General features: G+C 45.8%; 1 protein-coding gene across 1 annotated transcript in view; it reads left to right on the top strand.

The window, feature by feature from the left end:
• The first annotated feature begins 1,210 nt into the window (after window positions 1–1,210).
• Window positions 1,211–13,026, top strand: part of KCTD17 (potassium channel tetramerization domain containing 17) — a 79,496-nt gene continuing 67,680 nt past the window's right edge. Inside the window, exons 1-2 of the mRNA XM_040359434.1 lie at window positions 1,211–1,847; window positions 2,669–2,777. Of these exons, the coding sequence (XP_040215368.1) occupies window positions 1,662–1,847; window positions 2,669–2,777 (295 nt within the window). The 5' untranslated portion in view covers window positions 1,211–1,661. The remainder of the gene's footprint in view (window positions 1,848–2,668; window positions 2,778–13,026) is intronic.

The following is a 13,026-nucleotide window of genomic DNA, read 5'->3' as shown; positions in this document are numbered from 1 at the left end:
ATCTAAATGAGAATACTTTTGCTGTGTATTTTTATGCTGGATCTTCTACTAGGTCTGCCAGCAAGAACCTGTGTTCTATGCAGAAAATACCGTATTTATTGGGGTATAGCGCGCACCCCTAAAGTTGCCCCGAAATTCCTGTGGAAAAAAGATTTTTGTACTAACAGTTTTGGTGTCTTGCGCAGCGTCCATCGGCGGCCTCGTCGGGTCCGGCGTCCGTCTGCGGCTTCGGGTGTCCTCTTCGTCGGGTCCGGCGTCCTTCTGCGGCGTCCTCCCCGCTCGTTTCCCGCTTTCCCGCGCCGAGTTTGAATACTGCGCCGGCATATACCGAGCGCAGTACACCTGTGTATAGTCGGGCAGGCTCGGCTACTCTCGCGCTGACGTCCTGTACGTCCAGGACGTCAGCGCGAGAGGAGCCGAGACTGCCCGACTATACACGAGTGTACTGCGCTCGGTATATGCCGGCGCAGTATTCAAACTCGGCGCGGGAAAGCGGGTATCGGCGTTTATCGCGCACCCACGATTTTGCCCTGATTTTCAGGGCAAAAAAGTGTGCGTATATGCCGATAAATACGGTACTCAAATGCCCGTGTGAATGAGCCCTAATGCTGTGTACACACAGTAGTTTTTCGGCTTGAAAAAAACAACGTTTTTCAGCATGTCCAAAAAACAAAGTTTTTCCAACTTCATCATTAAAAACGACGTTGCCCACACACCATCGTTTTTGAAAAATGATGAACAAAGCGCGGTGACGTACAACAGCACTCTGAAGGGGAAGTTCTATTCGCCTTTGGGCTGCTTTTAGCTGATTCCTTGTTAGTAAAAGACAATTTGCGCTTTTTTGTCTGTTACAGCGTGATAAATGTGTATAGTCCATTATGAACGGTAGTTTTACCAGAACGAGCGCTCCCGTCTCATAACTTGCTTCTGGGCTTGCGCGGGTTTAAAACGTCGTTTTAGCCCACACATGATCATTTTTTGCAACCTGAAAAACAACATTTTAAAAAACGACGTTAAAAAATGCAGCATGTTCGATTTTTTTTTGTTGTCATTTTTCATAAGCCGAAAAACGATGTGAAGCCCACACACGATCATTTTAAATGACGTTTTTAAAAAGGTCGTTTTTTTTTCATGCCGAAAAACGACCGTGTGTACGCGGCATTAGGGTTCAGGTACACTTTCGAATGATTTGAATAACAGCAAAGGGATTTCTTCTTTTCTTTGGTGTTTATCATCTGAATATACATCCAGGATGTTATCACTCGTAATGTGCGATTCATAGAAGGACCAGCATAGCGGTTGCTACTGACAAGGTAAGAAAGGCGATCCAATGACAGATGGGACTCTGCGAGGTATCTGCCTGGAGTACACCTGCGGTGACAACCTATCCCATGGGAGAGGGTGTGGTGTACACAGACTGAGGGAGAAGAACCAGAGCTCCAGCACTGCTGAAGAAGAAAAGAATTAAACGATTAAAAAGTAATTAGCCAGAGAAAAGATAACGCCTCTGCTGCTGCACGAGGGCTCGGAGTTGTGGAGGAGCCGGAGTTACCGTATTTACCAGGATAGAGTTTCTCCGTCTGCTTAGCATCCGAGTAATTTCAGAGAGCTGCTCCGGAAATCCCGAGGTACCAGAGACTGCTTCATCCGATCGGAAGACAATGCAGGTGCCACATTGTGTATCTGCCGGAGAGATTGGCACTCAGTGGATGGCTGGCGAAGGGGCTAAGTGGGTGCGTCTGAATGTTGGAGGCACGGTGTTCCTCACTACAAAACAGACTCTGTGCCAGGAGCCCAACTCCTTTCTCTGCCGCCTCTGCCAGGAGTCCCTGTTGTTGTCTGAGACGGTGAGACACAGCCTGCATGTTTCTATTATTACTTCTGCAATCTGTCTATCCCTGTCTGCTGGTAACATTGGGCCAGATTCACAAAAGAGATACGACGGCGTATCTACTGATACGCCGTCGTATCTCTGTTTCTAACTATGCGGCTGATTCATAGAATCAGTTACGCATAGCTAGCCCTAAGATCCGACAGGTGTAATGGACTTACACTGTCGGATCTTAGGATGCAGTACCGCGGCCGCCGCTGGGGGGAGTTCTCGTCGTAAACCAGCGTCGGGTATGCAAATTAGCACTTACGGAGATCCACAAAGCTTTTTCCCTTAATTAAGTGGCTGTAAGTGTTAGTTTGCCGTCGCAAAGATAGGGTATCTTTACAAAAGTGTAAAGGTACTCTACCATGCAAAAGTATACCCGTCGTTCCCGCGTCGGTTTTGAATTTTTTTCAAATCTTTTATTTTTCCCGCCGCAACTCTTTTTTACCCGTCGCGATTCACAAAACTCGGCGCAACATAACTTCGCGCAAAGCACGTCGGGAAATTAGCGTCGGGAGCATGCAATTGAATTGGCCCGCCTTGCGCCGGACTGATTTAGGATACACCGCCGCAAATTTCCAGGTAAGTGCTTTGTAGATCGGGCACTAACTTGGGCAATTTGCGGCGGTGTAACTTAAATCGGAAAAGTTACGTTGCGCCCGCTGGTTGTGAATCTGGCCCATTGACACTGTTCTGTCTTTTGCTTCATCCCACATTCATCTTAATTTAATATTCACACCACTTCTCTTTCAGTATATCTCTGGGTCATGCCATGCATTTCTTTCTCTTTAGGATGAGACGGGAGCCTTTCTTGTTGACAGAGACCCAACTTACTTTGGTGCCATCCTACGGTATTTGCGATACGGCAAACTGGTCATAGACAAGAATGTTTCCATTGAAGGTAAGCTTTCTTTTTCAGCGCACGTTTTGTTGTTAAGGGGAATCTTGCGAGACAAAGTGCCTGTGTGAAAAGCCTCAGATAAAAGCTGACTTCTATAGCAGTAATGCTGTGCCTGCTTGCTTGGCACTAGCATGCAGCCCGTGTGTCAGGGAGTGACAGCTTTTGCCTTAGGGTTCTCAAACAGGTATATTGATTCATCAAAAGTTGGAATTCCACAAATTATGTTTTTTTCATACTTACATTGGCCCAGCTTGGCTTGATGTAAGCATCCGTATCTGATATCTGGAGGGCTGCACTGTGCAGGACATTAATACATGAGTTACCACCATGACCAGTGCAGGACATTTAGGGGTCCAGTGATGCAGGGTGCTGTGTAATTATTATTATTATACAGGATTTATATAGCGCCAACAGTTTGCGCAGCACTTTACATCAGGGAAGACAGTACAGTCACAATACAAATCAAATCAATACAAATCAATACAGGAGGAATCAGAGGGCCCTGCTCGTTAGAGCTTACAGTCTAGAAGTTAGAGCTCACAATCTAATGTAAAGGGGTGCATGTGCTGTGTAATGTAAAGGGGTCCAGTGATGCAAGGTGCTGTGTAATGTAAAGGGGTCCAGTGGTGCAGGGTGCTGTGTAATGTAAAGGGGTCCAGTGGTGCAGGGTGTTGTGTAATATAAAGGGGTCCAGTGATGCAGGGTGCTGTGTAATGTAAAGGGGTCCAGTGATGCAGGGTGCTGTGTAATGTAAAGGGGTCCAGTGGTGCAGGGTGCTGTGTAATGTAAAGGGGTCCAGTGGTGCAGGGTTCAGTGTAATGTAAAGGGGTCCAGTGATGCAGGGTGCTGTGTAATGTAAAGGGGTCCAGTGGTGCAGGGTGTTGTGTAATATAAAGGGGTCCAGTGATGCAGGGTGCTGTGTAATGTAAAGGGGTCCAGTGGTGCAGGGGGCTGTGTAATGTAAAGGGGTCCAGTGGTGCAGGGGGCTGTGTAATGTAAAGGGGTGCAGGGTGCAGTGTAATGTAAAGGGGTCCAGTGATGCAGGGTGCTGTGTAATGTAAAGCGGTCCAGTGATGCAGGGTGCTGTGTAATATAAAGGGGTCCAGTGATGCAGGGTGCTGTGTAATGTAAAGGGGTCCAGTGGTGCAGGGTGCTGTGTAATGTAAAGGGGTCCAGTGGTGCAGGGTGCTGTGTAATGTAAAGGGGTCCAGTGATGCAGGGTGCTGTGTAATATAAAGGGGTCCAGTGATGCAGGGTGCTGTGTAATGTAAAGGGGTCCAGTGATGCAGGGTGCTGTGTAATGTAAAGGGGTCCAGTGGTGCAGGGTGCTGTGTAATGTAAAGGGGTCCAGTGATGCAGGGTGCTGTGTAATGTAAAGGGGTCCAGTGATGCAGGGTGCTGTGTAATGTAAAGGGGTCCAGTGGTGCAGGGTGCTGTGTAATATAAAGGGGTCCAGTGATGCAGGGTGCTGTGTAATGTAAAGGGGTCCAGTGGTGCAGGGTGCAGTGTAATGTAAAGGGGTCCAGTGATGCAGGGTGCTGTGTAATGTAAAGGGGTCCAGTGGTGCAGGGTGCAGTGTAATGTAAAGGGGTCCAGTGGTGCAGGGTGCAGTGTAATGTAAAGGGGTCCAGTGATGCAGGGTTCTGTGTAATGTAAAGGGATCCAGTGGTGCAGGGGGCTTTGTAATGTAAAGGGGTCCAGTGGTGCAGGGTGCAGTGTAATGTAAAGGGGTCCAGTGATGCAGGGTGCTGTGTAATGTAAAGGGGTCCAGTGGTGCAGGGTGCAGTGTAATGTAAAGGGGTGCAGTGATGCAGGGTGCTGTGTAATGTAAAGGGGTCCAGTGGTGCAGGGTGCAGTGTAATGTAAAGGGGTGCAGTGATACAGGGTGCTGTGTAATGTAAAGGGGTGCAGTGATGCAGGGTGCTGTGTAATGTAAAGGGGTCCAGAGGTGCAGTTGTGGAGAGGGGGGTACACAGTAGTGACAAAGAGATATTGAAAGATGCAGGGGGCACAGTGGGGCGTTTTTCCTTTTTAACGTGGGGGGGCACTTTTAACCTCCGCTAGCGGTCGAAGAAAGGGTTAAATGCGTCTGTGTGTCGCTGCTGCCGAAGCACCTTCCCCCCTGATAAAATTTCAGCGGACGCCCATGCATACAGGGAGAGCAGCCATCCGTGGCTTCCCCAACGCTGTATCTTGGACTAGGCTGGCAAGGCCCAGGCCTAGGGCGGTACTTTGTAGGGGTAGCGACACAAAAGGAGTCCCCGCTGGACAGTTTAATGGGGTGGACTGGGCCAGGAGGCAGATCAGTCTGGCACCCCATAACTGGTGCTCCCCCAACTGTAGGGGGGGGGGCACCATTTCTAGTTCTGACTGTCCTATCATCACAGCGGCCCTCTTACCTGAGTTCTCAGCTACAGAGAGGCAGATGTCATGTCAGGAGGCTGAAACTGTTTAGAGGAGAAAGTCAGCTGACGGGCGTGGGCCATTAGTGTCAAGCGGGAGGAGTTCTCTACTTTGTAAGGAGACCCCCATGGCGGGAGAGGTGCAATGGAGACACTTGAAGGGAGCCAGGAAGGCTGAAAGTACCCAGGCTGAGAGGAAGACCACACCAGTCGAGTGGAAATTGCAGGAGAACTATCTAGTTGCCACAGGGCTTCTAATCTGGGTAGTAGAGATGGTGCAGATGCAAGGGAGACTGAAGATGGTCAGCTACACTTAGGAGGTAGGTAGTAAGACTTTCCTGCAAACTTTTGGGTGATCACAGTCTAATATATATATATATATATATATATATATATATATATATATATATATATATATACACACACACACACACACTAGAAACCCCTGAGGGCTTGCAATGATGCATATGGCAGTTTAAATATGAGAAAATCTTCTTATTTATTTGCCTTTGGCAAAGGAGTTGCTATATATCATAGTGACTTACCATAGATATCAGCTACTGGTAATCTATATAGGAGGTAGGTGTTAATGTTTATAGAGTAGCTGACTAGATTATATAGCATGGGGTACCCAGGGTAGAAAGCTACACTATTTGGGTGAAACTTGCATGGCACTTACCTAGCCACCAAAGGGCTTTTAATCTAGGGATGGTGCAGACACAAGGGACACTGACATGGTCACCTATACCTGGCAGGTAGGTAGTAGGACTCTCCTGCAATCCTTTGTGTCAGTAGTCAGGGCCGTCTTTAACCACTTTATTACAGGGCACTTATACACCCTTCCTGCCCAGACCAATTTTCAGCTTTCAATGCTCTCGCACTTTGAATGACAATTACTCCGTCATGCAACACTGTACCCACCAACATTTTTATATTTTTTTTCACACAAATAGAGCTTTCTTTTGGTGTTTTTTAATCACCACTGAGTTTTTTATTTTTTGTGACATAAGTGTTTTGAAAAAAACAAAACACTTTTTTTTTTTTTTTTTTTCTATAATGAAATTTAGCAAATAAGTACATTTTGTTCATAAATTTGTGCCAACATGTATACTGCTACATATCTTTGGTAAAAATAACCGTGAAAAGTTATAGAGTCTACAACCTATGGCAGGGCTGGACTGGGACAAACATTTTGCCCTGGACTTCATCCAGACTGGCCCACTTTGACAGGTCTCTGCAATGGCGGCCGGACAACTCCCTGGGCAAGAAATCAGTTCGGTGCCCCCCTTATGGGACAAGATTAGGCAGAAGTGAGAAACTCCCAGTCTATAGCTGTTGAGTCTGATGTCTGTCCCCTCCCCCATGCTCCTCTGTCATCCCCTCTGGTCCTCCCCCTGCTTCTCTGTTCCCCCCAGGTGAGCGATGCGGGGAGGGAGAGGAGGTGAGTGCTGCGGGGAGGGAGAGACAGAGGAGTGGAGGGGGGCAGCGGTCCGCTGTCACTGAAGCCGGCCCACTGAGCCATCGGCCCACCGGGAAACTCCCTGTAGTCCCAATGGCCAGTCCATCCCTGACCTATGGTGCAAATTGTTGAAAATTGATCACACCTGATGCACTGACATCTCTTGAGGCCCTAAAATGTCAGGAAAGTACAAATACCCCCCAAATGACCCCTTTTTGGAAAGTAGAAAGTCCAAGGTATTTAATAAGAGGCATGGTGAGTTTTTTGAAGTAGTTATTTTTCACACACAGCATATGCAAACTTTCAATTACACCCCAAAATACATTTAATACAAAATACATTTAATAAATGCAAGGTGTTCTATGATTGGATGAGGTGGAGAATGTGATGTTACTGCTCTTCCTCTCCACTTTATCTAGTCAGAGAGAATTTTGTAATCATAAAAAAAAAACACAAGGCATTCTATGAATGGCAGAGGTGCCAAGCGAGCAACCTCCTGTAGTCAGTGTGCAGATAGAAGCTGCTCACACAGAACCTGGAAGATCACAGCTATCACTGTATGCAGGTCAGACTACTACAATGATTTTCAGAATCCCCAGAGGGCCCTCTGGATATTAGATATGCATATTTAAATCAAGCCAAGCTGAACCAACAATATGCTATAAATTTAAAGCCGAACTCCAGCTTTTGATATACTTTACATGGTTCCTGTGGGCCAGCTTGGCCCAAACAAGCTATGCGCCTTACTAACGTGAGGTCGCCGAATGTGAGCTGGGTTCGAACCGAGACTTCCTGTCTCATACCCGGAAAATAAGTAAGTCTATCTTATCGGTGCTGACATGGAATTTTATAGATAGGCAACTCCAGGGCTTTTTTTCAGGGGGGAACTTGGGGGAACTCAGTTCCACCACCTTTGGCTCAGACCCTTTGGTGCCTGCTCACCACAATCATTTGTAAACACAGAAGTCTGGTTTCTATGTTTACAAGTGACAGCTCTGCACTCTGTGTGTAACCCCCCTGAACTCTGCACTCTGTATGTAATGCATTCCTGGTATTTAATGCCCCTTTAATACCCTTCTACTGTTTGTGAAATCTGAACGGGGTCGTGGTTGAGTTCCTGCACCTATTTTCTGAGAAAAAAAGCTCTGGGCAACTCCTATCCTCATATTGATTAATGGTTCAAAATTAATAATAACTACTGCAGCAGAGAACAGACACAAAAGATACACTCCTTGGGGTAGATTCAGAGACAAAATACGACGGCGTATCTCCAGATACGCCGTCGTATCTCTGAGTCCGGCCAGTCGTATCTATGCGCCTGATTAATAGAATCAGTTACGCATAGATTTCCCTAAGATCCGACCGGCGTAAGTGTTTTACACCGTCGTATCTTAGGCTGCATATTTACGCTGGCCGCTAGGTGGCGCTTCCGTATAGTTAAGCAAGGAATATGCAAATGAGCTAGATACGCCGATTCAGAAACGTACGTCCGGCCGGCGCATTTCTTTACGGCGTTTACGTTAGGCTTTTTTCGGCGTATAGTTACCCCTGCTATATGAGGCGTATCCTAAGTTAAGCATGGGCGTCGTTCCCGCATCGAGTTTTGAAAATTTTACGTTGTTTGCGTAAGTCGTTCGCGAATAGGGCTGGACGTAATTTACGTTCACATAAGCAATGACGATTTGCGGTGGAATTTCGAGCATTTTGCACTGGGATTTTTTCACGAACGGCGCATTCGGGGTCACAGTTAATATACATAAAACATGCCCACATCATCCACATTTGAATTAGGCGGGCTTACGCCGACACAGATTAGTTACGCCGCCGTAACTAAGGGCACAAGTTGTTTCTGAACACAGAACTTGCGCCCTAAATTACGGTGGCGTAACGTATCTGAGATACGTTACGCCGGGCGGACAGATAGACCATTCTATCTGAATCTAGCCCAGCATCTTTCCAAATAACTGTTCTGCCTTATTATGACGCAATTAAATGTTTTTATACACATGATTACGTAGGTATCACATTAATATTACAATTGTACGTTTATGGTAACAAGGGGCGTAACATAGGCAGACTAATTCTAATCAGGACTCGAAAGAATGCAAACATGTACTGAAAACATTATTAGTGCCGTGTGCACAGTGAGGGCAGTGTGCAATACATACAAAATAGAATACAATTATATACAGAACTTACAAATTTCCTTTTACAGTCTTCTCTCTTTTGATCAATATTTTGATCACTAACCATACCTGCTATCACCTTTTAACCTGGAACCTTCACACGCTTTGGTAAAGGTAGTCCTGGCCAAAGAGGCAAAACTCTATTGTGGAGAATATAATAGCCGAGCGGCTTTTATCAATACAAAATTACTTTTCATTGTGAAAAAACAAATGATTGATAAGACTTATTTACAGAGTACTGGCTGTACACTCCTGTGGCCAGAATGGCCTTCTAGCTTAATTGTGGACATGCTGACTTATCAGCATATGTAAACACAGACAATCTTACATAAATTGGAAGATGTACAAAAGGCATATATGACTTCAACATGGCTGAACGACTTATATATATCTATATATCCCTTACAATAAGGCCCCTTTTACATTAGCGGACCGTTCGTCCGTTTATTACAAGTCCGTTTACGGACTTGTAATGCATCCCTATGGGGTTGCGTCCGTTAGCGGATGGAGCATCCGCTAACGTCCGCAACCATCCACGTCCGTCAGGATCTGTTTTTTCGGACGGAAGAAAACCCTATTTTTCTTCCGTCCGGTGGAACGGATCGGATGAAGACGGACAGACGGTCCGTCTTCATCCGATTCCCCATAGGGGAGAGCGGAGAAGAGACAGGGCGGTCTCTGCACAGTGTGCGGGGACCGCCCTATCCGCCGACAGCTTAGCGGGGATTACGGATGATCCCCGCTGAGCCGACGGACACACACGGAGCGGACACAAAAATGGTCTGCTCCGTGTGAAAGAGGCCTAAAAGTTTTCTAGTTTCTTACTCTACTTTTTCCGCTACATTGTAGACAGTAGGGGGTGTAAAAATAAAAAATAAAATACAGTGAGGGCAGTGTGCAATACATGCAAAATAGAATAATACTATTATATACATAACTTACAAATTTCCTTTACAGTGCTCAGCCATTCAGAGAAAGCGATGTATTCTAGCATTGAATTTAAAGCTTTCTATGATTGGCTGAGACAGAGAAGCAGGATGATGAAATCACAACCTCTGACTCTAAAGTAGATTTAATGCCTAGACTTTATAGCTCAAAACTATTTTTGTACATTTGCACACTAAAATAAAGGAGTCTCTAATGAAGTGTCTCAAAAGAGGGTCTGTGGCAGAGACTTTTCCTCTAAGTTCCGAGTGATACTCTGGCTGCCAGGTCAGTGAGAAAGGCCTGTCCAAGTACACTATACCCACTCTGGCTGGAGTGGCAAAAAAGAAAGTGTTGTTGGCAGAGCTTTTTTTCTCAGAAAATAGGTGCAGGAACTCAACCACGACCCCGTTCAGATTTCACAAACAGTACAAGGGTCTTAAAGGGGCATTAAATACGTAGATTGCATTCCATACATAGTGCAGAATTCAGGGGTTTACATACAGAGTGCAGAGCTGTCACTTGTAAACACAGAAACTAGACTTCTGTGTTTACAAGTGATTGTAGTGAGCAGGCACCAAAGGGTCTGAGCCAGAAGTGGTGGAACTGAGTTCCCCCACGTTCCCCCTGAAAAAAAGCCCTGGTTGTTGGAAGCAGGACTGTTTCCTCATTGCTACGCCTGAGTCTGCTATTTCTCCTTCTACTGAATCTCTACCTTTCGCCACAAGTTTTATTGTTTTTACCCGGCTGGGTAATAAAGAGCACAGAAAAAGACACCTGTCGTGGACATTCCGTTATTACTACATTCACCATACACCCCTAGCCGGCGGAGGAGCCACGAGGTAACATGCCACCCAAAACAAACCAGCAGCTCCTTCGGGGTAGTGCTACACATGAATGAAGGAAGTGTGGATAAGCGTTACGGACGGTCTCCTCTCCTCCAATCACAGAACTCCCTGCATTCAGTGAAAATAATGCAAGGTTGTTGTTGTTTTTGTTTTTTTATAAATGGAGAATGTGCCTAATGAGCGGCCTCCTGTGATATCTGTACTACAGCCAGAACATCAAATCTCAATGCCGGACTTTTGGCACCAACAGAAAACTGCAGGCTGAATATGTTAACATTTTAACAAATGCTGCAGCAGTCATAGATGAGGCACACTTCACGTTAGGTAACCTATTTTTATTGCGCAAATGTACAAAAATATTTTTTCCGCTTCATGTTTTGGGTAGCATAGGGAATGGTTTAAAAAAACAACCAAAAGGTTTTGTTTTTATAGGATTTGATTCTTGTACCCAATTGAGGAAACGTTCCTTAATTTCCTGTCCTGCAGAAATAAGCCGTATAGGGCAGTTTACTCATGGGCCTAGCAAACCCAGCAGTTCCATATATGAGGACCAACGTGCAAATCTTTCAGCATTGTTGGTTTTTATGTCGACATCTGTCCTTTAGAAACTTTCAGGCCTCGTACACATGACCGAACATGTCTGCTCAAACTGGCCAGTAGGACCAGTTTCCGTGGACATGTCCGACCGTGTGTACGGCCGACCGGACAGTTTTCCGGCCTAGCGGACAGGTTTCCAGCGGACAAATGTTTCTTAGCATTGTCAGTACGACTCATCGAACATGTCCACTGGCCCGAGAACCCGCGCATCACGTCGAAGTGATTCGACGCATGCGTGGAAGCATTGAACTTCCGAGTTCGCGCACGTCGCTGCGTCATCGTCGCCGCCACGTCACCACGTCGTCTGTCCGCGGGGAATTTGGTCTGATGGTGTGTACAGCCATCAGACCAAATGATCCCAGCGGATATGTCCGATGAAAACGGTCCGCGGACCGTTTTCATCGGACAGGTCCGCTCGTTGTACGGGGCCTTAGGGTTACCAGTAAAAATAGAGAATTAATCCATGTATTTACACCCAAACGCCCACCTATATGCAACCATAGTGCCGTTCGGGTGCGTACACACAATCTCAACGCGACATACAGAGTTTGACAGGTGCCACTGCCTGTCAAACCCTTCCATGTAACTGAATAGGCAGTTTCATCACGGTCCTGCAATTCAAAATCACCATTTGGCGTAAAAAAAAAAAAAAAGGCATCAAGAGGCGTCTGTATCACCCTCTACTTCCTCACCACAAGTCTTTGGGAAAGTGTCTAATCGACACAACAACTGGATGCTGCTCATCTGCATTCAGCACCAGCCTGAGCATGTTACATTTCAAATTGTTTAATAATATTGTTAATTAGCACATTAGTCATTAATTATTTAATACTTTGTTCATTAACAAATCCACTTTGCACTACAAGTGCAAAGTGCACGTGGAAGTGCAGTCGCTGTAAATCTGAGGGGTAGCTCTGAAGTTAGTGGAAGCTCTGCTGATTTCATCATCCAACCATGTGCGAGCTAAAATGCTGTCTTTTATTTTCCTTGCATGTCTCCCTCAGATTTACAGCAAGTGCACTTTGCAGTGCAAAGTGGATTTGCCTTTCGTAAATAACCACCTATAAGTCACTGATCACCGCCATTACGAGTATGCTGTCTGTATGGATCTGTATCTTGATCGCGATCAGAACTATATCAGTGCCCCCAAAAACGCAGATTCGACAGATTTGATGTGAAAAAAAAAAAGAAACATTTGCGCACTGTGTTGCATGATCACGCAATTGGCAGTTAAAGTATCATAATGCAGGGGGTAAAACCTTCCAGAAGTCAAGTTATTACAGTAAACATTTCCTAAAAAAACAAACATGGAGCTGATTTCTCATTCTGCAAATGCTAGTTGCCTGGCTGTCATGCAGCCCTTTGGCTTCAATTCTTTGAGTCAGTGACCCGGAACAAATATCGATTAGTATACTTGTTCCAGATCAGAAATTTGAGGTATTGGTAGCATTTAAGCATATTGACCGGGTACCCGTTTCTAGAAAGGGCCAACAAAGACCAACCCCATATTCTCCCAGGAGAGGTTTACATGAAGTATGCTGGTCTGAGCAGTTTAAACTCCTTTTACCCAGGTTATTGCATGACATCCACTAATGATAATGAAGCGAGGCAGCCTCTTGGGCCTTGTAAACTGATGCCGTACAGGAGTCCAATTAATCCCTCAAGTGCTGCTTTCAAAAGCTTATTTTGTTGCCTTCAGCATCTGTGGCGACTCCCTGACCTCTATTTGTCATTGTTATAAAACAGGGCTGCCAAGGGCAATCAGGAAATAACCCCCATAGTGTGACTGATAATGTGGAAGGAAATCTAGCACTAACCTACACTGGCTAGAGG

Source organism: Rana temporaria, chromosome 7, assembly GCF_905171775.1.
Source record: "Rana temporaria chromosome 7, aRanTem1.1, whole genome shotgun sequence".
Lineage (NCBI taxonomy): Eukaryota > Metazoa > Chordata > Amphibia > Anura > Ranidae > Rana > Rana temporaria.
This window is presented reverse-complemented; position numbering and strand designations above follow the sequence as displayed.